This window comes from Mobula hypostoma, chromosome 30 (genome assembly GCF_963921235.1).
Source record: "Mobula hypostoma chromosome 30, sMobHyp1.1, whole genome shotgun sequence".
NCBI classification, from domain to species: Eukaryota; Metazoa; Chordata; class Chondrichthyes; order Myliobatiformes; family Myliobatidae; genus Mobula; species Mobula hypostoma.
Genome location: NC_086126.1, coordinates 12,508,553 through 12,535,243, shown reverse-complemented (window position 1 = coordinate 12,535,243; position 26,691 = coordinate 12,508,553). Strand labels below are relative to the sequence as shown.

Below are 26,691 nucleotides of genomic sequence, written 5' to 3'. Positions count from 1 at the left end.
GATGCTGCCTGACCTGCTGAGTTCCTCCAGCATTTTCCAAATAACTTTTTTTTTGCAAGGTGCTTAATTTACTGCACGTCTTTGGGATGTGGAAAAATCCTGCACAGTCACGGGGAGAACGTGCAAATACCTCACAGACAGAGGGCGCTAGAGGTCGGGAGTGAACCCGGGTCTCTCGACTCTGTGAGGCAGCTGCTGTACAACCTCCACACAGACAGAGGGCGCTAGAGGTCGGGAGTGAACCCGGGTCTCTCGACTCTGTGAGGCAGCTGCTGTACAACCTCCACACAGACAGAGGGCGCTAGAGGTCGGGAGTGAACCCGGGTCTCTCGACTCTGTGAGGCAGCTGCTGTACAACCTCCACACAGACAGAGGGCGCTAGAGGTCAGGAGTGAACCCGGGTCTCTCGACTCTGTGAGGAGGCTGCTGTACAACCTCCACACAGACAGAGGGCGCTAGAGGTCGGTATTTAACCCGGGTCGCTGACAGCTGCTGTACAAACAGCTCCACGCCCCCAAAAAAGTAAAACTTGCACTTTTAAAATATCAACATAAATGTTATTCATAATAAAATTATTTATAAGAATAAGCCGTGCAATGCCTTTTCACCTTACATTCATAGACAATGAATTACAACGTGGCCTGCAACTAACGGGCTCTTGGATCGCCTGTGACCGGCTCCGTGGCCGTGAACCTCAGTTCTGAATGTTACTTGCTTCCTTTTTAATTGTTTGCACGATCTGTTCTTTTTTTTTGCACATTGTGTTTCTTTGTGGATGCCTGCGAGGAGACAAATCTCAAGGTTGTATATAATACAGTTGTTGTAGCCGAAGATGACCATGGCTTCAAAGTCAAATGGGAGATTGGTGGCTGTGGCTCCGGAGGTGACTGATGAGGCCAATCCGGGCAGTATACATACAGTATACATACTTTGACATCCTTAAAACCAATAGCACTATGTGGATCCCTGGGGTGGTACTTTGCCAGCGCAGTCCAGCAGCACTTTCCCAGTCACGGCCCTTCCACGGGGCAAAGTCCCATCTCCCCCCGCCGAGCTCTAGCGGTGTGGCACCGAGCCTCAGTGCGTCCCTCCGCAGCTCTTCCTCAAGCCCGTGTTATGCGCCCGTCCGCTGCATCTCGATGCTAAAGCACATCCGCAAACACTTTAATCTCGATTGTTCCCCCCTTCCCCCAGAGTGGAAGTACTTGAGAGCATAGCTTCAAGGGGAAGGCGAAAGATTTATATGACTATTTTTTAATGTGTGCATTGCTAGGGGAGTTGGTGGAGACAGATACAATGTCACATAGACAGGCACCAAGCCATGCTCTCTTCTCGTTGCTGTCATCAGGAAGGAGGTACAGGAGCCTCAGGATCCGCACCGCCAGGTTCAGGAGCAGTTATTACCCCTCAACCATCAGGAAGGAGGTACAGGAGCCTCAGGACTCACACAACCAGGTTCAGGAACAGTTATTACCCGTCAACCATCAGGCTCTTGAACCAGAGGGGATAACTTCACTCAACTTCACTTGCCCCATCATTGAAATATTCCCACAACCTATGGACTCAGGGTATAGGAGAGATTTCACCAGGGCGGGGCAGAGATAGGACCAGAGTGGGGGAGAGCCAGGGGAGTGGGTTGGAGGACCAGGGTAGGGGAGTGACAGCAAAAGGGTGGGGAGAGACCAGGGAGTGGGAGAGCTGGGACCAGGGTGTGGAAGACCGGGGGGAGCGGGTTGGGGGAGAGGCGGTGAGGGTGGGAGGGGATATGACCAGGGTATGGGAGAGATTGGACCACAGTGGCGGAGAGACAGGACCAGGGTGAGGGGGGGGGGGAAGAGAGGAAAAGGGTGGGGAGAGGGTGAGAGGGTGGGGACAGATATGACCAGGATATGGGAGAGAGAGGACTATGGTGGGGGAGAGACAGGACCAGGGTGGGGGGGGGGAAGAGAGGAAAAGGGTGGGGAGAGACCAGGGAGTGGGAGAGCCAGGAGGGAGAGATATGACTAGTGTGGGGGAGATAGGTCCCGGGTGGGGGAGAGCCGAGGGTGGAGGTTGGAGAGAGGAAGAGGGGGTGTGGAGAGATAGGACCAGGGTGGGGGAGAGACAGGACCAAGGTGGGGGAGAGAGACAGGACCAGGGTGGGGGAGAGAGACGAGAACAGGGTGGGGGAGAGAGACAGGATCAGGGTGGGGGAGAGAGACAGGGCCAGGGTGGGGAAGAGACAGGATCAGGGTCGGGGGAGAGGAGAGACAGGACCCTGGTGGGGGAAAGAGAGCACCAGGGTGGGGGAGAGAGACAGGATCAGGGTGGGGGAGAGAGATAGGGCCAGGGTGTGGGAGAGAGATAGGACCAGGTGGGGGAAGAGAGACAGGATCAGGGTGGGGGAGAGAGACGAGAACAGGGTGGGGGAGAGAGACAGGATCAGGGTGGGGGAGAGAGATAGGGCCAGGGTGGGGGAGAGAGACAGGGCCAGGGTGGGGAAGAGACAGGATCAGGGTCGGGGGAGAGGAGAGACAGGACCCTGGTGGGGGAAAGAGATCACCAGGGTGGGGGAGAGAGACAGGATCAGGGTGGGGAAGAGACAGGATCAGGGTGGGGGAGAGAGACAGGAACAGGGTGGGGGAGAGACAGGACCAAGGTGGGAAAGAGAGGATCAGGGTGGGGGAGAGAGACGAGAACAGTGTGGGGTGAGAGACAGGATCAAGGTGGGGGAGAGATAGGATCAGGGTGGGGGAGAGAGAACACCAGGGTGGGGGAGAGACAGGACCAGGGTGGGGGAGAGAGACGCGAACAGGGTGGGGAGAGAGACAGGACCAGGGTGGGGGAGAGAGATAGGGCCGGGGTGGGGGAGAGAGACGAGAACAGTGTGGGGTGAGAGACAGGATCAAGGTGGGGGAGAGACAGGACCAGGGTGGGGGAGAGAGAACACCAGGGTGGGGGAGAGAGATAGGGCCGGGGTGGGGGAGAGAGACGAGAACAGTGTGGGGTGAGAGACAGGATCAAGGTGGGGGAGAGACAGGACCAGGGTGGGGGAGAGAGATAGGGCCGGGGTGGGGGAGAGAGAACACCAGGGTGGGGGAGAGAGATAGGGCCGGGGTGGGGGAGAGAGATAGGGCCGGGGTGGGGGAGAGAGACGAGAACAGTGTGGGGTGAGAGACAGGATCAAGGTGGGGGAGAGACAGGACCAGGGTGGGGGAGAGAGATAGGGCCGGGGTGGGGGAGAGAGAACACCAGGGTGGGGTATTTAGGGCGAACAGAGCGCTGGGTCTTCCCGCCCCCAGGGGGCGCCACAGCCCGGGCCTCGGGCCGGCCCGCAGCGGGAAACACCCTGTCCAACCCGGCCGCTGGGTCGTCAGGTGAGCCCTCTCAGACATCCCCGCTTCGCCGGCACTGGTGCAAGGTAAACGCCAGACCGTTGTCGTGGGGCTGGGGGGTGATCCCGGAGCCCAGGGCCCCGGTGGCACCGCCTTGCGTCCCGGTCCCGGTCCCACCCTCACGGGATCCGGCTGCTGAGGCGGGAGTGGGGGAGAGGATGGACCGGGGGCCGGGGTCCTTGGTGTTACCCAGAAGCAGGCCCTTCGGCCCAACTGGCCCGTGTTTGACCGACCAAAAACGCCCATCTAATGCAGTCCCAGTTGACCCGTATCCCTCCAACCTATTTATCCAAACAAATGCCTGTTAAACGTTCGGGTGAGACTGGGGGTCGTAGGTTAGGGGTGAAAAATATTTGAGGGGGACATAAGAGTGCACTCCTTCACTCAGGGTGTGGGAGAAATGATGGATGGGGGTTTGATTTCAACCTTTAAAGAGAGGTTTGGATAAGTATGAGGACGGGAGGGCTGGGACTAGGCAGAACAGTAGCCTTGTACAGACTAGATGGGCTGAAGGGCCTGTTTCTGCACTGTAATGTTCTATAACTCAACGTTGTTGTGGTACCCACCTCTACCTTTTCCCCTCTCATCTGGTTCCATATACCCGATACTCTCTGCATGAAGAATTTGCCCCCCCCCGTGTCCTTTTTAAATCCTTAATCCTCTCAATTTAAACCTGTGCCCTCTTAAAACAAAACTGTGGTTTTATACGCCCTCTCGTTTTCCTACGGTTCAAGGATTAAAGTCCCAGCCTGTCCAAGCTTTCCCTGTAAACCAGGCCCTCAAATCCTCGCAATTTCATTGCAAACCGTCTCCGCACTCTTTCTAGCTGAATGACGCCTTTCCTACAAGAGGGTGCCCAAACCCGCGGGCAATACCTCCCCAAGTGCGGCCCTCTTCTTCTTAGGCCCATCGCCCCTGCTCACCCGAGTCCCCTGTCCTGAGTGCACCTTTCAAGTTGTAGCCCATCAAAGAACATAAGAAATAGGAGCAGGAGTCGGCCATCCGGCCCATCGAGCCTGCCCCGCCATTCAATAAGATCGTGGCCGTAAACTCAGCTCCATCTACCTGCCTTTTCCCCATAACTCTTAATTCCCTTACTATGTAAAAACCTATCAGTCGAGGAAGCCTCAACAGCTTCCCTGGGCAGAGAATTCCACAGATTCACCACTCTCTGGGGAAAATACTTTCTCCTCATCTCCGTCCTAAATCTTCTCCCCTGAATCTTGAGGCTATGTCTCCTAGTTCTAGTCTCACCTACCAACGGAAACAACTTTCCTACTTCTATCTTATCTATCCCTTTCAAAATTTTGTATGTTTCTATAACATCCCCTCTCATCTTTCTGAACTCCAGAGAGTATAGTCCCAGGTGACTCAATCGCTCCTCGTAGGTTAACTCCTTCATCCCTGGAATCAACCTGGTGAACCTCCTCTGCACTGCCTCCAAAGCCAGTATATCCTTCCTCAAGTACAGAGACCAGAACTTCACACAGTACTCCAGGTGCGGCCTCACCAGTACCCTGTGGAGCTTCTGTTAGCGTTCTTGTGGCTCTGGGTTCTTAAGGGATGGGGTTGCCAGCCCCCATGTCTACTCTCTTCCTTTTCGGACTGCCCACGGCGGAGTTAATTTATTGTACTACCGGAACAGAGTGTCCCAATAACAATACCTGTTACCCACACCGATGAAGGCCAGTGGGCCCTAAGGCCTCCTTCACCCCTTTGTCCATCCGTGACGCCACTTAGCCAATCGGTGCTGAGTCCGGTTAACCCAGCCGAGCCCTGAATACACCCAAGCACTGCTCCCTGCAGAGTGGACGGGAATCCCAAGAATTTCCTTCTCACCGCCAAAGTGGAGACACAGTTTGAAAGCTTTTGGCACATTGGCCTTTATAAATCAATATACTGACTACCGTGTTGGCGCCTGGCCAAGTGGTTAAGGCGTCAGTCTAGTGATCTGAAGGTCGTGAGTTCGAGCCTCAGCTGAGGCAGCGTGTTGTGTCCTTGAGCAAGGCACTTAACCACACATTGCTCTGCGACGACACCGGTGCCAAGCTGTATCGGCTCTAGTGCCCTTCCCTTGGACAACATCGGTGGCGTGGAGAGGGGAGACTTGCAGCATGGGCAACTGCTGGTCTTCCATACAACCTCGCCCAGGCCTGTGCCCTGGAAACCTTCCAAGGCGCAAATCCATGGTCTCACAAGACTAACGAGTGCCTAAACTCAAATATTGAATACAGGAGATGGGATGTAACGTTGAAGTTGTATAAGACGTTGGTGAGGCCTAATTTGGAGTATTGTGTGCAGTTTTAGTCACCTACCTACAGGAAAGATGTAAACAAGGTTGAAAAAGTACAGAGAAAATTTACAAGGATGTTGCTGGGACTGGAGGACCTGAGTTAGAAGGAAAGATAGAATAGGTTAGGACTTTGTTCCTTGGAACGTAGACGATTGAGGGGAGATTTGAGGGGTAAAATTATGAGGGGTATAGATAAATGTAACCAGGCTTTTTCCACTGAGGTTGGGTGTGACTACAGCTAGGAGTCATGGGTTAAGGGTGAAAGGTGAAAAGTTTAAGGTGAACACTGAGTAAGTATTTTGCCAGCAGACATCTCTCAAATGGGTCTAAAACTCCCTCTTACACTCCCATCACCCCCCCCATCCTTCCCAAATTTGACTTCCAATCCACAGGGACTACCCCAATGTCCGGGGAATTTTGAAAGACTGTCACTGATTGTCAACCACAGCACGAACTACAGAACAGCAAGAGGTGATCTGGTGGTTCAGGTCTCTGTGGGATCCTTGCAGAGTTAACACACCCAGTTGTTCAGTTTATTCTCTATGCTTCCCCCTTCAAACACTGATCATGCTCCCCTTCAAACGTCAGGGTTGGATCCTCCCAATCGGACAATACCTCCCACAAGGCAACTTCTTTGGTCATAGTCACACTTTATTGATCCCGGGGGAAATTGGTTTTCGTTACAGTTGCACCATAAATAATAAATAGTAATAGAACCATAAATAATTAAATAGTAATATAAATTATGCCAGGAAATAAGTCCAGGACCAGCCTATTGGCTCAGGGTGTCTGACCCTCCAAGAGAGGAGTTGTGAAGTTTGATGGCCACAGGCAGGAATGACTTCCTATGACGCTCTGTGCTGCATCTCGGTGGAATGAGTCTCTGGCTGAATGTACTCCTGTGCCCACCCGGTACATTATGTAGTGGATGGGAGACATTGTCCAAGATGGCATGCGAGTCACCTCGATCACATTTCTTCCCCCGTTCTGATGTTTGGTCTGCACAGCAACTGAACCTCGAGACCACGTCAGCGTGCTCTTGTGCGCTGAGCTGCTGCCTCATGATTGGCTGATTAGATATTTGCGTTAACATGCAGGTGGACGTAATAAAGTGGCCACGTATTTAGAGGAATAAAGAGACGATCCTATTGGAAGATAGGTTCCTGAAGCAACGTGAGGCAAAGACGGTTGCAGGGTTAGGAGCGGCTGAGAAGGAACCTCTTCCCCCAACACCTTCGCCCCTGGTCTGTGAGTGGGAAGTTTGTCACCCCCCTCCATTTTGACAGTCCCATCACATTTCCTTCCGGTTGCAAATGTCCATGTTTCTCCATGCTTCCCCCTCCTGGAACACCAGTCCCTCAGCCGCAGGTCCAGAGCTGCATCCTTACGGTGACCAAAACTCCATCAGTAGGGACGAACATCCTTGTGGGCAGGTTTGCTAGTGCTGCTCCGGGGGGGCGGGGGGGTTTAAACTAGATTTGCAGGGGAAGGGGAACCAGAGTGTTAGAGCAGATAGTGAGGTGGAGGAGGATAAAGGTCATGCAAGAATTGTAAGTATAGTGCATGGAGTAAAGCCAGATCAAACATATAAAGAGGCTTTGAGGAAAGAGAAGCAGAATAAACGGTGTAAAGACAGTAAGGTAGAAGGGCTGAAATGTGTGTACCTCAATGCAAGAAGCATCAGGAACAAAGGTGATGAACTGAGAGCCTGGATACATACATGGAATTATGATGTAGTGGCCATTACAGAGACTTGGCTGGTACCAGGGCAGGAATGGATTCTCAATATTCCTGGATTTCAGTGCTTTAAAAGGGATAGAGATGGGGGGAGGCAAGGGGAGGAGGGGTGGCATTAATGGTCAGGGATACCATTACAGCTACAGAAAGGGTGTGTAATGTAGCAGGATCCTCTTTTGAGTCAGTATGGGTGGAAGTCAGGGACAGGAAGGGAGCAGTTACTCTATTGAGGGTATTCTGTAGGCCCCCTGGTAGCAGCAGAGATACAGAGGAGCAGATTGGGAGGCAGATTTTGGAAAGGTGCGAAAATAACAGGGTTGTTATCATGAGTGACTTTAACTTCCCTAATACCGATTGGCACCTGGTTAGCTCCAAGGGCTTAGACGGGGCAGAGTTTGTTAAGTGTGTCCAGGACGGATTCCTGTCACAGTATGTGGACAGGCCGACTAGGGGGAATGCCATACTAGATCTAGTATTAGGTAACGAACCGGGTCAGGTCACAGATCTCTCAGTGGGTGAGCATTTGGGGGACAGTGACCACCCCTCCCTGGCCTTTAGCATTATCATGGAGAAGGATAAAATCAGAGAGGACAGGAAAGTTTTTAATTTGGGAAGGGCAAATTATGAGGCTATAAGGCTAGAACTTGCGGGTGTGAATTGGGATGATGTTTTTGCAGGGAGATGTACTATGGACATGTGGTCGATGTTTAGGGATCTCTTGCTGGATGTTAGGGATAAATTTGTCGCGGTGAGGAAGATAAGGAATGGTAGGGTTAAGGAACCATGGGCGACTAGTAAAGTGGAAAATCTAGTCAGGTGGAAGAAGGCAGCATACATGAGGTTTAGGAAGCAAGGATCAGATGGGTCTATTGAGGAATATAGGGTAGCAGGAAAGCAGCTTAAGAAGGGGCTGAGAAGAGCAGGAAGGGGGCATGAGTAGGCCTTGGTGAGTAAAGGAAAACCCCAAGGCATTCTTCAATTATGTGAAGAACAAAATGTTGACAGGAGTGAAGGTAGGACTGATTAGAGATAAAGGTGGGAAGATGTGCCTGGAGGCTGTGGAAGTGAGTGAGGTCCTCAATGAATACTTTTGTTTGGTATTCACCAATGAGCGGGAACTTGATGAAGGTGAGGACAATATGAGTGAGGTTGATGTTCTGGAGCATGTTGATATTAAGGGAGAGGAGGTGTTGGAGTTGTTAAAATACATTAGGACGGATAAGTCCCCAGGGCCTGACGGAATATTCCCCAGGCTGCTCCACGAGGCGAAGGAAGAGATTGCTGAGCCTCTGGCTAGGATCTTCATGTCCTCGTTGTCCACGGGAATGGTACCGGAGGACTGGAGGGAGGCAAATGTCCCCTTGTTCAAAAAAGGTAGTAGGGATAGTCCAGGTGATTATAGACCAGTGAGCCTTAGGTCTGTAGTGGGAAAGCTGCTGGAAAAGATTCTTAGGGATAGGATCTATGGGCATTTAGATAATCATGGTCTGATCAGGGACGGTCAGCATGGCTTTGTGAAGGGCAGGTCATGTCTAACAAGCCTGATAAGAATTCTTTGAGAAGGTGACCAGGTACATAGATGAGGGTAGTGTAGTGGATGTGATCTATATGGATTTTAGTAAGGCATTTGACAAGGTTCCACATGATAGGCTTATTCAGAACGTCAGAAGGCATGGGATACAACGAAGTTTGACCAGGTGGATTCAGAATTGGCTTGCCTGCAGAAAGCAGAGGGTCATGGTGGAGGGAGTACATTCAGATTGGAGGGTTGTGACTAGTGGTGTCCCACAAGGATCGGTTCTGGGACCTCTAATTTTCGTGATTTTTATTAACGACCTGGATGTGGGGGTAGAATGGTGGGTTGGCAAGTTTGCAGACGACACAAAGGTTGGTGGTGTTGTGGATAGTGTAGAGGATTGTTGAAGATTACAGAGAGACATTGATAGGATGCAGAAGTGGGCTGAGAAGTGGCAGATGGAGTTCAACCCGGAGAAGTGTGAGGTTGTACACTTTGGAAGGACAAACTCCAAGGCAGAGTACAAAGTAAATGGCAGGATACTTGGTAGTGTGGAGGAGCAGAGGGATCTCAGGGTGCATGTCCACAGATCCCTGAAAGTTGCCTCACAGGTAGATAGGGTAGTTAGGAAAGCTTATGGGGTGTTAGCTTTCATAAGTCGAGGCTTAGAGTCTAAGAGTCGCGATGTAATGATGCAGCTCTATAAAACTCTGGTTAGGCCACACTTGGAGTACTGTGTCCAGTTCTGGTGGCCTCACTGTAGGAAGGATGTGGAAGCATTGGAAAGGGTACAGAGGAGATTTACCAGGATGCTGCCTGGTTTAGAGAGTATGCATTATGATCAGAGATTAAGGGAGCTAGGGCTTTACTCTTTGGAGAGAAGGAGGATGAGAGGAGACATGATAGAGGTATACAAGATATTAAGAGGAATAGATAGAGTGGATAGCCAGTGCCTCTTCCCCAGGGTACCACCGCTCAATACAAGAGGACATGGCTTTACGGTAAGGGGTGGGAAGTTCAAGGGGGATATTAGAGGAAGGTTTTTTACTCAGAGAGTGGTTGGTGCGTGGAATGCACTGCCTGAGTCAGTGGTGGAGGCAGATACACTAGTGAAGTTTAAGAGACTACTAGACAGGTATATGGAGGAATTTAAGGTGGGGGGTTATATGGGAGGCAGGGTTTGAGGGTTGGCATAACATTGTGGGCCGAAGGGCCTGTACTGTGCTCAAAAATGTCTGCAGATGTACGTGGAGGGCGTTCTGACCGGCTACATCACTCTCTGGTATGGGGGATGGGCTACTGCACAGCATCGAAGTAAGTTGCAGAAACTTGTAAAAGTTAGTCAGCTCCATCACGGGCACCAGCCTCCGTACTATCCAGGACATCGTCGAGGAGCGGTGCCTCAGAAAGGCGGCGTCCATCATTAAGGACCCCCACCACCCAGGATATGCCCTCTTCTCATTGCTACCATCAGGAAGGAGGTACAGGAGCCTGAAGACACATACTCAATGATTCAGGAACAGCTCTCTGCCATCCGATTTCTGAATGGACATTGAACCCACGAACACTACCTCACTGCTTTTTTATTGCACTTCTTACTTTAACTTGTCTATTCAATAGACGTATGTACACTTTCTATCATTCAGTTTCGTTCCTCTATATTTATTTATCATGTGTTGCATTGTACTGCTGACGTGAAGCTAACAAATTTCACGACATATGGTGGTGATATTAAACCTGACTCTGATCATTAACAACCCCCCCGAGAATCGAAACTTCCGGGTCGGATCTCGTCAACTTTATATATGAAGGGTGTTGGGGGGAGGGGGACCACAGGTCAACAACAAGCTAATAGATTTGGTAAGATGATGTCATAAGTAACTCACTGAAAGTGCTGGAGGAATTCAACAGGTCAGGCAACATTCATGGAATGGGATGAACCAAATTTGTTTTGTGTCATGGACCAATACCGGGGTAACCGTGCACTCCTGGGATAAACAATCAAGGTTTCGGGCCGAGATCCTTCATCGGGACCGCCTGGTCCTGAAACATCGACTGTTGACGTTTTATGATTATGAGGACACACAGTCTTCTTTTATTGTCATTTAGTAATGCATGCATTAAGAAGTGATACAATGTTTTTCCAGAATGATATCACGGAAACACATGACAAATGGACTTAAAAACTGACAGAAACCACATAATTATAACATTATGTGTTATAATTAACACATTATAACACATGCAAAGTAATACTGTAATTTGATAAGAACAGACCAAGGCACAGTAAAAGTCTCAAAGTCTCTAGAAAGTCCCATCATCTCATGCAGACGGTGAACCTCCAGCGCCGCAAACTTGCCAATGCAGCATCCTGGAAGCATCCGACCACAGTCCGACTCCAAGTCCGTCCGAAAACTTCGAGCCTCCGACCAGCTCCCCAACACCGAGCACCACCTCTGCCGGACGCTTCGACCCCGGCCCCGGCAACAAGCAATAGGCAAAGCCGAGGATTTGGGGCCTTCCCCTCTGGGGATTCTCCATCGCACAGTAGCAGCGGCAGCGAAGTAGGCATTTCAGAAGTTACTCCAGGTGTTCCTCCGTGCTTCTCACGGCTGTCTCCATCAAATCCGGATTGTGCACGGCCCCCCTAGTTAACACACACGATATCATTCGGAACGGCCGCGCGTGCTGCGTCGCGCCACCATCTTCTCCTCCCTCCCTTTTCTGTGTTAAACTGGATAACCAGCATCTGAAGAATCTCTGCTGTTTAACTTGGTTCAGTGGTTCCACTTAATAGGAGAGAATTTAATACCTGTAATTCTTACTCTTCACAGACAGCATTGAAAGAGAAGAAAGCCCCAAAGAATGAATGGCGAAAAACGTTAGAATCCCAAAGCCCCCCTCCCCTCGCCCACGCACAAGCGGCAGCAAATCATCAGCTCCCATCCCCTTCCACCCTCCATGAAGACAACAGAAAATCCCCCCAAAGAGACCATAATCTAGAGCCATAACCCAGCACTTTGACATGCCACGGGCTCTCTCGAGTGTGTGAGTGTGAGAGAGAGCGAGAGAGAGACAGAAAGGAGGGATCGAGTGGCGCCATCTATGGGGGCAGTGTTAAGGGGTGGGGGTAAGAGATGGAGGAAGACATTTGAGGGGGGGAATGATCCCTCTGGCTTGGGTGAGTCGGGGAATGGTATGGGACGGAGGGATCGGGTGGGAGGAGAGGGGAGGAATGGAGAGGTAGGGTCAGAGCTGGGTGTGTGGAGATTGGGAAAGGGGTGAGAGGGTGGGCGAGGCGGGTATTGGTTCGGGGAGGGAGTTATCCAGGAGAGGCAACATATTTGGAAGAAGACGGTGGAGGTGAGGGAGAGAGGGGAGAGAAACAGAATGGGAGGAGAGGTCTGGGGGGAGGTGGAGAGAGGGGGTGGGAGGGATCAAGGGAAGGAGGAGGCCGCTGCGGCTACCGGCGGCCATCCTCCCCCCTCACGGCCTGTTCCTTCCCTCCGCAGGTGACCCTCCCCGGCCCGAGATGCGGAGGAAGCTGCTGCCCTGGGCGGCCTGCGCCCTGCTGCTCTACCTGCTGGCCCTCCGGAACCTGCACCGGCCCCCGACCCCGGCAGGGCGCCCCGCCGCCCGCTTCTGGAAGGCCCCGTGCCCGCTGCGGTCGCTGTGGAGCCAGGACCTGCTGGAGCGGCAGCGGCGGCGCCGGAGCGTCAGCCGGGACCGCGCCCCAGGCTGCGGGCCCGACCGCCAGGTGGAGAGCCGCGTCGCCGACTTCCAGCAGCTGCCGCAGGCCGTGAAGGACTTCCTGCTGTACCGGCGCTGCCGCCACTTCCCGCGGCTGCTGGAGCCCCGGGGCGTGTGCGGCCGCGGCCTCCGCCTGCTGATCGCCATCAAGAGCACGGCGTCGAGCTTCGTGCGGCGCCAGGCCATCCGCCAGTCGTGGGGAGGCCTGGGCCGGGCCTCGGGCGTCGGCCTGGTCTTCCTGCTGGGCGTGGAGGAGGAGGCGGACGGGCACCCGGGCCTGGCCGCGCAGCTGGCCTGCGAGAGCCGCCGCTACGGCGACCTGCTCCAGTGGGCCTTCCGCGACACCTTCCTCAACCTGACGCTGAAGGAGGTGCTCTTCCTCCCGTGGCTGGGCCGCCGCTGCCCCGGCGCCCGCTTCATCTTCAAGGGCGACGACGACGTCTTCGTCAACACAGAGCGGCTGCTCGATTACCTGGACGGCCCGGAGCCGGGGGCTAGCCCGGGCCCGGCCCTCCACCGCAGCCCCGACCTCTTCCTGGGCGACGCCATCTTCGGCGCCAAGCCCTGCCGCAACCCGAGGCTCAAGTACTACGTGCCCGGCGCCTTCTACAACGGCCCGTACCCGCCGTACGCCGGCGGCGCCGGGGTGCTCTACGCGGGCCGGCTGGCCCGCCGGCTGGAGCGGGCGGCCAGGGCGCTGCCCCTCTTCCCCATCGACGACGTCTTCACCGGCATGTGCCTGCGGCGGCTGGGCCTGGCGCCCACCGCCCACGCCGGCTTCCGCAGCTTCGGCATCAACGAGAGCCAGCGCTGGGAGCCGTGCGCCTACCGCCGCCTCCTGATGGTGCACGGCCGGAGCCCGCAGGAGGTGGTCCTGCTCTGGAGAATGCTGCACCAGGGCAACCTCACCTGCGGCTGAGGGTGGGGAGGGGAGGGGAGGGAAGGGAAGGGGCGACGGGGACGCACGGTGGGTGGGGTGGAAGGGCGCGGAGGTTGAGTATTATGCGGGAAACACAGGACTGGGGTGCATTGATGCGCCAGACGGTGCAGCAGACAGGCAGTATTACACAGGACTGGGGTGGTGGACAGTGCAGAAGACGGGGGACTGCGTAGTACACAGTGGGGCCCGGTACGCAGGACACACAAGGTGGGGCGGGGTAGTGCACAGGGGAGACAGGGCCCGCGGCTCAGAACGGCGGGTGGGGGAGGACGGGCGAGGGCGGCGGTGCTGTGAGCAGCTCGGGCAGGGCAGAAGCGGGAATGAACGGGGGCGCGGGACGGGTACACAAGCCGGGAGCGGGGTGGAGGGTTGGGCGTGCTGAAGCCGGTATACACAACCAGAGGGCCCAGGACACATAACTGGACAACATGAGGGGAGCGAGCAGAGTTCAGTGAAGGGAGAAGGCAGTCTGGTGTACGGGGAGAGAGGGGGGCGCGATGGTTAACTACAGTCAGGGTTCCTGGGAAGAGAGGCCCGCGGGGTCAAGTAAACAGCAAGCGTGTGGGGTAGAGAAGGGCGTTTCCCCCCATAATCCCATCAACTCTGTAGCCCTCACCACACTTCCTTACTGTCCGTTACGCCGCTCTCATTGCGGGCAGCAGTGAAGGTACCCCACCCCTGTCTGGCCACACCATCACACTCAGGTGTAGAAGGATTCTTCACTGCTGTTTCCCTAACAGTTCTGTCTGACCAGTCCGGGTTGTTGGCCCCGAACCTGGAGGATTGGTGGGCTACTCTTAGTCGGGCCTCTACCCTTTGACCTGTTTGGCACGGGTGACCCTCCCAAGGGCCGAAGTCCTGACTCCGGCCAACGTAGCTCTCCGGGTCGTTGAGCCTCCAAACCCATCGACAAGGTTGTGGTCCTCTGGGAGGACGAGGGGGAACCTTAACTCTAATCTGGATGGCAGTGGGGTGTGGGGGAAACACACACACATGGAGTTCGGGATCGAACCCGGGTCTCTAGAGACCCGAGGCAGCGACTCGACCTGCGGCGTGAGAGGGCGAAGTCGCACGCCAGGCTCGCGGGCCAAGGTGCACCTACAAGGCCACTTTGTCTCCAACCCGTGCCCCTCCTGATTTTAAACGCCCCTCACAGCCCCTTTTCCGAGGGGAGCCGCCTCAGAGCGAACACCCCTCGTCCCTGCGGTAAATCCGCGAAATCGTCCCCCCAGACTTTCACCGGAGACTTTCCCTCAAGTGCTCAGAATTGAACACGCCACTGGTCAGATCTGTCTATAAAGCCCAGGATCGTGTACTACAAGTAGCTAGGCCCACATTTTTCTTCTCCTTCGCGCCTCCGATCTCATTCCCAGCAAAGAATAACGACTTAGAATTATTTTTTGTCCGGCCTGCCCTTAGTGCGGTACAATGCATATGGGGGTACAATGTTAGGCGCGGTACCCAAGATAGGGATAGGCAAGGTCGGGTCTGCGGTCAGTAAAGTATATGAGGGGGTGTCTTCACTGAGTAGGCAGGCAGCGTATACTAGACATGTTACTATGGGGATGGGGGGCGCCCACTGAAACACATGATTAGTGCACAAGGGGAGATTGAACACAGTCCGTTCCATATCGGGAGGTCTGAAATACGCAAACATGGGCTGAAATATTCAATGGGGAGGGGTGGGGTCTCCCTAGCGCATTTGGCCATAACCCTGTGCGCTGCTCCGGCGTACCGCCTGTTCCATCCCTGTCCGCAGCCATCGCTCCAAAGGGCACTTAGTCTTCCCGCATCTCTGCGTTCGAATCGGGTCGATGACGACTGAGTTACTGCACATGATGTGACATTTGGCCTTGCAGTTGCGAAAGACATAAAATTACCAAAAATTACAAAAAAAAATTATTATTGTAGCAGGTTCGAGTCCCGCTCTGGTCTCTGTAATATGGCCCAGTGCCGAGGGAGTGAGGGAACTTCTCTTTAAGAGGTCTGGGTGAAACCCTCACCCGGGACCTCGCCTTTTCCGTGGCGGGACACAGCAGATGCCGTCGCACTTGTCCAGACGAACTTGCCCCGAGCGTTCTCGACTGAAGCCGACTGCGATGTCACCCCTTCCTTTGCGCCTCGCTCCCTCAAAAGGGGGAGCTGTCAGGCCTTCCTCCCCGGCAGAGCCCAAGAGGTTACTCCGTCAACCCCTCCCACGCCGAGTTCCTGTGCGCGGATGCGGCTCCGGTGCCGAGTGTTAACAGTTCTTTGGTTCTACGTTGTGTTCCACTGTTGTGTGATCGTTTACAGAAATAAAATAATTCGTGTTATGTTACTAAAGATGGCATTTGTTTTATTTTATTTAGAGATACAGGCCTCAGAAACCCATTATTTAACCCTAGCCTAATCAAAGGACAATTTATAATTAAATTTAAAAAGCGCAGAATAAGCCGATTGAGCCGTGCCGATTAGCAACCCCCGATTTAATCTAATCACGGGGGCAATTTACAATGACCAATTGACCTACCGACGGACTGTGGGAGGAAACCGGAGCACCCGGAGGAAACCCACGGCACACCCAGGAGGAACGCACAAATGTGTGTTTTTACGGAGGATGCGGGATTCGAACCGCAAACTCCGACGCCCTGTAATGGTGTCGTGCTAACCGCTCCGCTAGTGTGCCCCCCGCCCCGAGGCTTTCGCCAGTTTTAGAACATAGAAGAGTACAGCACAGGAACAGGCCATTCGGCCCACACTGTTGTGCTGAACCAGCTAAAAAGTATTTTTTTTAAACCTAAGAACTCATCTCCTCTACCTACATAATGTCCATATCCCTTCATCTGTCCCGTATCCAAACGTCTCTTAAAAGCCTCTAATGTATTTGCCTCTGCCACCATTCCAGGCATCCACCACTCTCTGAGTGAAAAACTTACCCATCACATCCCCCCTCTCACCTTCAATACATGCCCGCAGATAGCAGACACTTCCACCCGTGAAAAAAGATGTTCCTTGCCTACTCTATCTAGCACTTAAATTCATTATTTGTTGTTTAACGTTTAGAGTTCCTTGTGTTTTTTTTTCTTGAGCGACTCACTCTTTGTAATGCCGTCTCCTGGTGCCTTCTGTTAAACATATTTTGATGGCCCTGGGGTTTCCGTGTCACTTGTATTATTTAAGCAGACGCCCGATTATTGCTAATCGCGGGGTCCTAGTTTTAAGAGCATAAGGCATAGGAGCAGTATTAGGCCATTTGGCCCATCGAGTCTGCTCCAAAACTTCATCATGGCTGATCCATTTTCCTCTCAGCCCCAATCTCCTGCCTTCTCCCCGTATCCCTTTACGCCCTGACCAATCAAGAACCCATCAACCTCTGCCTTAAACATACCCAACGAATTGGCTTCCACAGCCGCCTGTGGCAATGAATTTCGCAGGTGCATCGCTCTCTGGCCAGTGAAATACCTCCTCATCCCTGTTGTAAAGGGACGTCCCTCTATTCTGAGGCTGTGTCCTCTGGTCTTAAACGCTCCCACCATCCTCTCCATATCGAAGCCTTTCAACATTCGATAGTTTTGAGAATGTTAGCTCACTAGGCCAAGCCACAGATATTCTTTTGGAGTTATGAATAAATTCTCATCACCATCGCTTTCTTTTATTGTTTGTACTTTTATTTAATTTAACCATTTAATATATCTAGTCACACTGTAATTCACAGTTTTTTTTACTCTATTATTAAATATTGCATTGTACTGCTGCTGCAAAGGCGACAAATTTCATGACCCAGGCCGGTGATTTTGTTCCTGAGTCTGTCATTCCTCCGCACTTGGGTTCCGAGACTGCCCGCGCACCTCGTGACACGTACGAGGTGGATGGAGCCAACAGGCAGCGACTTTCTCCCAGGGCGTCAATGGATAACTTTAGGGTGTTTGGGGGCAAGTACGGGGGCGGGGGATGTCAGAGATTGGCTTTCACACAGACTGGTGGGTGTGTGGAACTTCGCTGCCAGGGGTGGGGGTAGAGGCAGAAACATCGGGGGCATTTAAGAGACTCTTAGGCACATAGATGATAGAGAAAAGGGGGGGCGACACTGGAGGGAAGGATTAGATTGATCTTAAGAGTAGGTTGAAAAGTCAGCATAACACCATGGGCGGAAGAGTTTATATTTTGCTGTACTGTTCTGTGTAAGCTTAACTCTTTACAGTTTTTAAGAGCATAATTAGAACAAAACAGAAGTCTATTTTTGGACAAGCTGGTCAGAGTGTTGCAAACTCTAGTGATCAGAGTTTTGAAGTTGGTTCGAGCCCTTTGTGTCTGCTCCACCATTCCATCATGGCTGATTTATTATCTCTCTCAACCCCCTTCTCCTGCCTTCTCGCCGTAACCTTTGACGCCCCTGGCTAATCAAGAACCTATCAACCTCCGCTTTAAATATACCCGATGACTAGGCCCCCACAGTCTGGCCCTCAGTGGGCCAAATGGCCTAATTCTGCTCTTATGTCCACGGACGATGAATGCCAAGAGAAAACCCAAGTGGTCACGTGGAGAATGTGCGGACTCCTTACAGCAGTGGCGAGAATTGACCCCGAGTCACTGGCGCCGGGGTCACGCTACGTTAAACTCTCCGCTACCATGTTCCAATTCTAGGTGCTCCCGGTGCGGCCTTCTATATATTGGCGAGACCCAACGCAGGCTGGGAGACCGTTCCACTGAACACCTACGCTCTGTCCACCAGAGAAAGCAGGATCTCCCAGCGGCCACACAGTTTAATTCCACGTCCCATTCCCATTCTGACATGTCTATCCACGGCCTCCTCTACTGTAAAGATGAAGCCACACTCAGGTTGGAGGAACAACACCTTGTATTCCGTCTGGGTAGCCTCCAACCTGATGGCATGAACATCGACTTCTCTAACTTCCGCTAATGCCCCACCTCCCCCTCATACCCCATCCGTTATTTATTTATTTATTATTAATAATATATTGTTTTCTCTCTCTCTCTCCTTTTCTCCCTCTGTCCCTCTGACTATACCCCTTGCCCATCCTCTGGGTCCCCCCCCCCCGCCTTGTCTTTCTCCCTAGGCCTCCTGTCCCATGATCCTCTCATATCCCTTTTGCCAATCACCTGTCCAGCTCTTGGCTCCATCCCTCCCACTCCTGTCTTCTCCTATCATTTCCGATCTCCCCCTCCCCCTCCCACTTTCAAATCTCTTACTAGCTCTTCCTTCAGTTAGTCCTGACGAAGGGTCTCGGCCCAAAATGTCGACTGTACCTCTTCCTAGAGATGCTGCCTGGCCTGCTGCGTTCACCAGCAACTTTTATGTGTGTTGCTTGAAATTCCAGCATCTGCAGATTTCCTCGTGTTTGCTCCAATTCTAGGAGCATTTTCCTGAGAGATACAGTCTATGGTCAGTACTTCCGTTTGAGCAGACAGTACACACGATCCCCTCTAGAAATCGGCCTGCAAACTCCTACCAGACCCTCCCAGAGACAACCCTCGAGGCTCATTGCTCGGGGAGTCTTTCCCCTCGCATAATCTGATCCGTTCTCTCTTGTTTCTCTCTCTCTCTGCAGGCTCCGTCTGACTGCCTGAGCATTTTAGATTTCCTGTGGCACTCTCCCACCAGGGGCAACGCTTCACGCCCGGTTATTCCTTACCCAGCGAACAATGGGCGGGCACTGCCAGGGTAAGGGCGGACGGTGCGATCGGCTGACTCTCCTCACGGGTGACCCCCAGTCCCTACCCCGTTCTCTGGCCAACCTTTGGCTCTTTCTCAGGCTCCCCTCCCCCCCATAATGGAGGACTTACAAACAGAGATGGGAATCGAACCCCAATTTTCCAATCGCTGGCACAGTAGGGCATTACGCTAACTGCTACATTGCTATGTGGTATCCAAAATAGTATCATAGAATAAACTTATTTACTGAGTTGGCCACTTTTCAGATTTCCCAGGTTTAATACTTTCTCCTCGCACCATCAGTTTGCCGAAGATCACAACATTTTATATATCATGGATTTTCATTAATTTCAAAGATTACCTCCAATCCCAAATTTTTTCAAATAATCATTTAAAAAGAATAGTGATCAGTGACGCTACAGATCAACATGTATATGAAATGTTTATGAATTCGATGACGCTGGGGAGATCGTCACCCAAGAATCAGGTTTAATATCTCAGATAGATGTCATGAAATGTGTTGTTTTGCAGCAGCAGGATTGATTGATTGATTGATTGATTGATTGATTGATTTATTTATTTATTTGCACGTTTATCTATTTACAGTGCGGAATAGACCTCCCCAATCACCCTAGCCTAATCACGGGACAATTTACAATTAACCCCAGGGGGAAACGTACAAACTCCTTACAGGAATAGTCGGGAATTGAACCCATGTCACCAGTGCTGTAAACCTTCATGTTAACCACTATGCTACACACACACACAGTGGATCCCGGTTAATTGGGCCATCGGTTAATCGGGGCTACTGCTTATTTAGGACAACTTGTAAAGAACAAAAACTAATCGTGAAAATACCCAGGACATTATTTGGGACAGTATGTCACTTAATTGGGACAGGGCTCTGTCGCTAAGCAGTTTCTAATTAGCATCAGATGCGTTCACCTGGGTTTTAGACCATGCTTCGAGTGAATAGTTTTTAAATAGAATCAATTGCTGTTGTGTTCGTGGTAAAAAAAAACTGATATTTGTTGCTGATAGCTGGCGAGAAATAAGCAGTAAGACAATTCAGAACTGATTTGTTCACTGCTGTTTCAAACCTTCAGGCTTGGAGCAACTAGAAATGGCCAGGAGTCAGAATGGAACTATTTCACTACTTCAACAAGTTCTGAGCTATGAAGAATTTGAAGGCATCGACAATCATCTTGAATGTTACAATGATAACAAAGATTTGGAGGATGCAATTGTCAAAAGCATTATAGAAAGGCAGTTTGTTATCTGCGCTGATTTTGTTCATCTACAGTCAGTCAAAGGGACTATTTTCATGAAACTTCAAATAATTGAGGTACCCGCTTAATTGAGCCAAAAGTACTGGTCCCAATGTGTCCTAATGAGCCAGAATCCACACACCACAAACACATACACACACATTTCAAGTTAAAGTTTATTGTCATCTAACTGCACATATATACAACTAAACAAAACAACGTTCCTCCAGACTTAGGCGCACCCATACAATGTATTTCACACAGCACATAAACTAAAATATTATCATAAATAAGTTAATAAAATATTATTCAAAATACATGTAGTACACAGCCCAGATAAACAGTGAACAGCTCACTGTCCCAGTGACGAGATCTCGGTGGTGGCAGGGTATTCATTAGTGTCACAACCTGGCAGTCCTAATCCTGATGCTCCTGTACCTCCTTCCCGATGGAGAGATTGTGGTAGGGATCACAACAGCCAAACAAGCCCCTTCTCCCCCTCCATTCAAGCAGTCTTGACTTTCTGCATCACTGTTTGGTATGGGGGGTGGGGGTGTTACTGCACAGGATCGAAGTAATCTGCAGAGAGTTGTGAACTCAGTCAGCTCCATCACGGGCACCAGCCTCCGTAGTGTCCAGGACATCTTCAAGGAGCGGTGTCTCAGAAAGGTGGTGTCCATCATTAAGGACCCCCGTCACCCAGGACATGCCCTCTTCTCATTGCTACCATCAGGGAGGAGGTACAGAAGCCTGAAGGCACACACTCAACGATTCAGGAACAGCTTCTTCCCCTCTGCCGTCCGATTTCTGAATGGACATTGAACCCATGAACACTACCTCACTACTTTATTATTTCTATTTTTGCACTACTTATTTAATTTAACTATTTAATATATATAAACTTACTGTAATTCACAGTTTTCCCCTCTATTTATCATGTATTGCATTTGTTACGTACCCCGTAACTGGGTTGCCAAACCAGCAGAAATGGATCACTCAGTTGGAGTCTGGAGTACTAGAACTAAGAAAGTTTTATTAAAGAAACAAGCAACACAGTAATCGAAAGGATAATAAATGCAACAGTTCAGCGATGATAAACACACATGTGCACAGAATTAAGATAACAGCATCAATTAAGCTCTATCGTTGTCTAGGGGTAAATGACCAAATTTCAAAATGACTCAAAGTTCAGTCCAGTTCAGTTCGCAGTAATCGTTGCCATGGCGATAGAACAGGAACAACTGATCATTCAGAACGGCTTCACTCACAGACCGGCGAGATTGCTCACAAGCAGCTTTTGGGCGGGTCCTTGGTGATGTCACCTGAGGTCACCGACTGTGACCCCTCCTCCAGATGCGGTCGATCCTCTGCAGTGAACCCGGCACCCAGGCAAGGGCGGACACACACCGGGTTCCCGCTGATCGTACCTTTCCACCCTAGTCGTTGTCTGATACTTCTCACCCACTCGTGAGAGGCGCACCGCTTCCAGGGTCTCGTTACCTCGGGTGGCGTGTCCTGCCTTAGCGAACCTGTCCCTTTTTATCCCCCTGCTGGGGTATCGCCTGTCCATCACTTCAAACAGTTCAAGGTTCAAAGGGGGGAGCCACTCCAGACAGCTCCCTCTCCCCCGTTCCTTCATTACACATCTCCAGACGCTGCTCCATTGTTCCTTATCTCTCCTTCCCCTGAGGGCAGGTGGCAGACCAACTGCTGATGCCACTGATGCTAGCCCAGGCCAGCAAACATCTTAATTTTATGTGTATTCTCGTAACACATTGTACTGCTGCGCAAAGTTAACAAATTTCACAACATAGAACATAGAACATAGAAAGCCTGCAGTACAATACAGGCCCTTCAGCCCACAATGCTGTGCCGAACATGTACGTACTTCAGAAATTACCTAGGCTTACCCATAGCCCTCTATTTTTCTAAGCTCCATATATCCATTCAGGAGTCTCTTAAAAGACCCTATCGTATCCGCCTCCACCACTGTCGCCAGCAGCCCATTCCACACGCTCACCACTCTCTGTGTAAAAAACTTACCCCTGACATCTCCTTTGTACCTACTTCCCAGCACCTTAAAACTGTCCTCTCATGTTAGCCATTTCAGCCCTGGGAAAAAGCCTCTGACTATCCACACGATCAATGCCTCTCATCATCTTATACACCTCTATCGGGTCACCTCTCATCCTCCGTCGCTCCAAGGAGAAAAGACTGAGTTCACTCAACCTGTTCTCATTAGGCATGCTCCCCAATCCAGGCAACATCCTTGTAAATCTCCTCTGCAACCTTTCTAAGGTTTTCATGTCCTTCCTGTAGTGAGGCGACCAGAACTGAGCGCAGTACTCCAAGTGGGGTCTGACCAGGCTCCTATATATCTACAACGACATGTGCCGGTGATACTAAACCAGATTCCAATTCTGATGTTTATTCTGAAGCTCTCCACCCTCTTAACTGCAGCACCATTGATTTTGACAGGTCCATGAACACCAACCGCTTCCGTGAAGTTAGGATAATTACAAGGAGCGTTATTTGTAGTGTACACGAATGTTAACGGCATAGTTAGTCAATCTGGAAGTGACATCCAAGTTGGTGGAAGATTGCTCAGTGAAGATGGTCACCTAAAATTACAACAGGATCTTGATTGACACGGAACGTGGGCCAAGGAATGGCAGACGGAGTTTAACACGGGCTAATGTCAAGTGAAACAACTCGCGCAAAAAGCCGAAGGAACTCAGCAGGTCAGGCAGCGTCTGCAGAGGGAAATTACCAGTGGACGTTCTGGGCTGAGACCCTTTATTGGGTCTGGAAAAGAAGGGGGACAGAATCTGGAATAAGAAGGTGGGAGGAAATGGGAGTAGTACAAGCCGGCAGGTGGCGGCGGGGAGATGAAGTAAGAAGCCGGGAGGTGATTGGTGGAAGAGGTAAAGGGTTGAAGAAGAAGGAATCTGATAGGAGAGGAGAGTGGACCATGGGAGAAAGGGAAGGAGGAGGGCAACCAGAGGGAGGTGATGGGGAGGACGTGAGGGGAGGTGAAGGGGTGAGAGGGCCACCAGAATGGGTGAAAGCAAGGAGGGGGTTTCAGGGGAATGAGAGGGGAGTGGTTATCAGGAGAAGGAGAAAATATAGTGCATGATGTCAGGGCTTCGCAATCTCCAAAGGGATCCTAGTACCAAAGGCAACTTTACCTCCTCCCAACTGTCCGCTTTCGGCAGTGACCGCTCCCTCTGCGATCCTCTTGTGCTACACCTCTCCATTCACCTCCCTCCCAGGCCAGGCAAGGATCCACCTGCGAATCTGCTGGGGTCGGTCTATCCTGTCCGGTGCCCCCGGCAATGTGGCCTCCCCTGCATCGGTGATCCCCGCCGTAAATTGGGGGAAATTGTTTCGTCGAGGCACCTGAGCTCCACCCGCCACAGGCAGGACTTCCCGGTGGCCCAACATTTTAATTCCCACTCCCACGTCATGTCAGTCCTTGGCCTCCCTTGCTGCCACGATGAGGCCACGATCAGGCTGGAGGAGCGACACCTTGAATTCCGTCTGGGTGGCCTCCAACCTGATGGTATGAACATCGATCTCTCTTCCCAGTAAAAAAGAATTTCCCCCCCCTGTCCCTCTTCTATTCCCGCACTCTGACCTCCTTCCTCTTTTCAGCTGGCTATCACTCCCCCCGGGTCCCCTCCACCTTCCCTCTCTCCTATGGTCCACTCTCCTCTCCTATCAGATTCCTTCCTTTGCAGCCCTTGACCTTTCCCACCCACCTGGCTTCACCCATCACCTTCCAGCTACCCACCTTCCCCCGACCCCCACCTTTTTATTCTGGCATCTCCCCCCCCCCCCCCACCACCGCTCTGTCCTGAAGAAGGGTCTCGGCCTGAAACGTTGACTGTTTATTCCTCTCCATTGATGCTGTCTGACCTGCTGAGTTCCTCCAGCATTTTGTGTGTTACTTTGGAAACGATCTGGAACATAGAACATAGAAATATACAGCACATTACAAGCCCTTCAGCCCATAATGTTGTGCCAACTCTAGAGACTGCCTAGAATTTCCCTAGCCTCTATTTTTTCAAGCTCCACATACCTATCTGAGTCTTTTAAAAGACCCTATTACATCTGTCTCTACCACTTTCACTGGCAGTACATTCCACGCACCCACCACTCTCTGTGTGAAAAATCTACCTCTGACATCACCCTTGTACCTACTTCCAAGCACCTTAAAACTGTGCCCTCTCGTGCTAGCCATTTCAGCCCTGGGAAAAAGCCTCTGACTATCCACATGATCAATGCCTCTCATCATCCTATATACCTCTATCAGGTCACCTCTCATCCTCCGTTGCTCCAAGGAGAAAAGGCCGAGTTCACTCAACCTATTCTCATAAGGCATGCTCCCCAATCCAGGCAACATCCTTGTAAATCTCCTCTGCACCCTCTCTATGATTTCCACGTCCTTCCTGTAGTGAGGTGACCAGAACTGAGCTCAGTATTCCAAGTGGGGTCTGACCAGGGTCCTATATAGCTGCAGCATTACCTCTCGACTCTTAAACTCAATCCCACGATTGATGAAGGCCAATGTACCGTATGCCTTCTTAACAACACTGTCAACCTGTGCAGCAGCTTTGAGTGTCCTATGGACACGAACCCCAAAATCTCGCTGATCCCCCACACTGCCAAGAGTCTTACCATTAATATTATATTCTGTCTTCAAATTTGACCTACCAAAATGAACCACCTCACACTTATCTGGGTTGAATTCCATCTGCCACTTCTCAGCCCAGGTTTGCATCCTATCAATGTCCCGCTGTAACCTCTGACAACCCTCCACACTATCCACAACACCCCCAACCTTTGTGTCATCAGCAAATTTACTAACCCATCCCTCCACTTCTTCATCCAGGTCATTTATAAAAGTCACAAAGAGGAAGGGTCCCAGAACAGATCCCTGAGGCACATCATTGGTCACCGACCTCCATGCAGAATACGAGCCATCTACAACCACTCTTTGCCTTCTGTGGGCAAGCTAATTCTGGATCCACAAAGCAAGGTCTCCTAGGATCCAATACCTCCTTACTTTCTGAAGGAGCTTCACATGGGGAACCTTATCAAATGCCTTGCTGAAATCCATATACACTACATCCACTGCTCTACCTTCATCAATGCGTTTTGTTACATCCTCAAAGAATTAAATCAGGCTCATAAGGCACGACCTGCCCTTGACAAAGCCATGCTGACCATCCCTAATGAGATTATGTCTCTCCAAATGCTCATAAATCCAGCCTCTCGGGATCTTCCCCAACAACTTGCCCACCACTGGAGTTAGACTCGCTGGTCTATAATTTCCTGGGTTATCTCTACTCCCTTTCTTGAACAAGGGAACAACATTTACAACGCTCCAGTCATCCGGTACCTCTCCCGTCCCTATTGATGAGGCAAAGATCATCACCAGAGGCTCAGCATTGTCCTCTCTTGCTTCCCACAGTAGCCTGGGGTATATCTTGTCCATTCCTGGTGACTTGTCTAACTTAATACCTTTCAAAAGCTCCAGCACATCCTCTTTCTTAATGTCCATAGACTCAAGCTTTTTAGTCCACTGTAAGTCATCCCCACAATTGCCAAGGTCCTTTTCTCTGGTGAATACTGAAGCAAAGCAAGCATTAAGTACCTCTGCTACCTCCTCCGACTCCATGCACATTTCCAATATCACACTTGATTGGTCCTAACCTCTCACGTCTTATCCTCTTGCTCTTCACATACTTGTAGAATGCCTTGGGGTTTTCCTTAATCCTGTCCACCAAGGCCTTCTCATGACCCCTTCTGGCTCTCCTAATTTCATTCTTAAGCTCCTTTCTGCTAGCCTTATAATTTTCTAGATCTCTATCATTACCTCGTTTTTTGAACCTTTTGTAAGCTTTTCTTCTTAACTAGATTTTCTACATCCTTTGTACACCATGGTTCTTTTACCCTACCATCCTTTCCCTGCCTCAATGGGACATACCTATGCGGAATGTCATGCAAATGTTCCCTGAACACTTGACACAATTCTGCCATACATTTCCCTGAGAACATCTGCTCCTAGTTTATGTTCCCAAGTTCCTGCCTAATAGCATCATATTTCCCCCTAACCTAGTTAAATGTTTTCCCAAATTGTCTGCTCCTATCCCCC

The 26,691-nt window shown here is 51.2% G+C and overlaps 1 protein-coding gene and 1 non-coding gene across 2 annotated transcripts; both read left to right on the top strand.

The window, feature by feature from the left end:
- The first annotated feature begins 3,388 nt into the window (after window positions 1-3,388).
- Window positions 3,389-13,589, top strand: LOC134339589 (N-acetyllactosaminide beta-1,3-N-acetylglucosaminyltransferase 2-like). The gene is made up of 2 exons (XM_063036218.1): window positions 3,389-3,400; window positions 12,433-13,589. The coding sequence occupies exon 2, from the start codon at window positions 12,453-12,455 to the stop codon at window positions 13,587-13,589; it is 1,137 nt and encodes a 378-aa protein (XP_062892288.1). The 5' UTR covers window positions 3,389-3,400; window positions 12,433-12,452.
- trnat-agu (transfer RNA threonine (anticodon AGU)) lies at window positions 5,291-5,359 on the top strand. Its single transcript has one exon. It is a non-coding gene; the product is annotated as a tRNA-Thr (tRNA).
- Window positions 13,590-26,691: the final 13,102 nt, after the last annotated feature.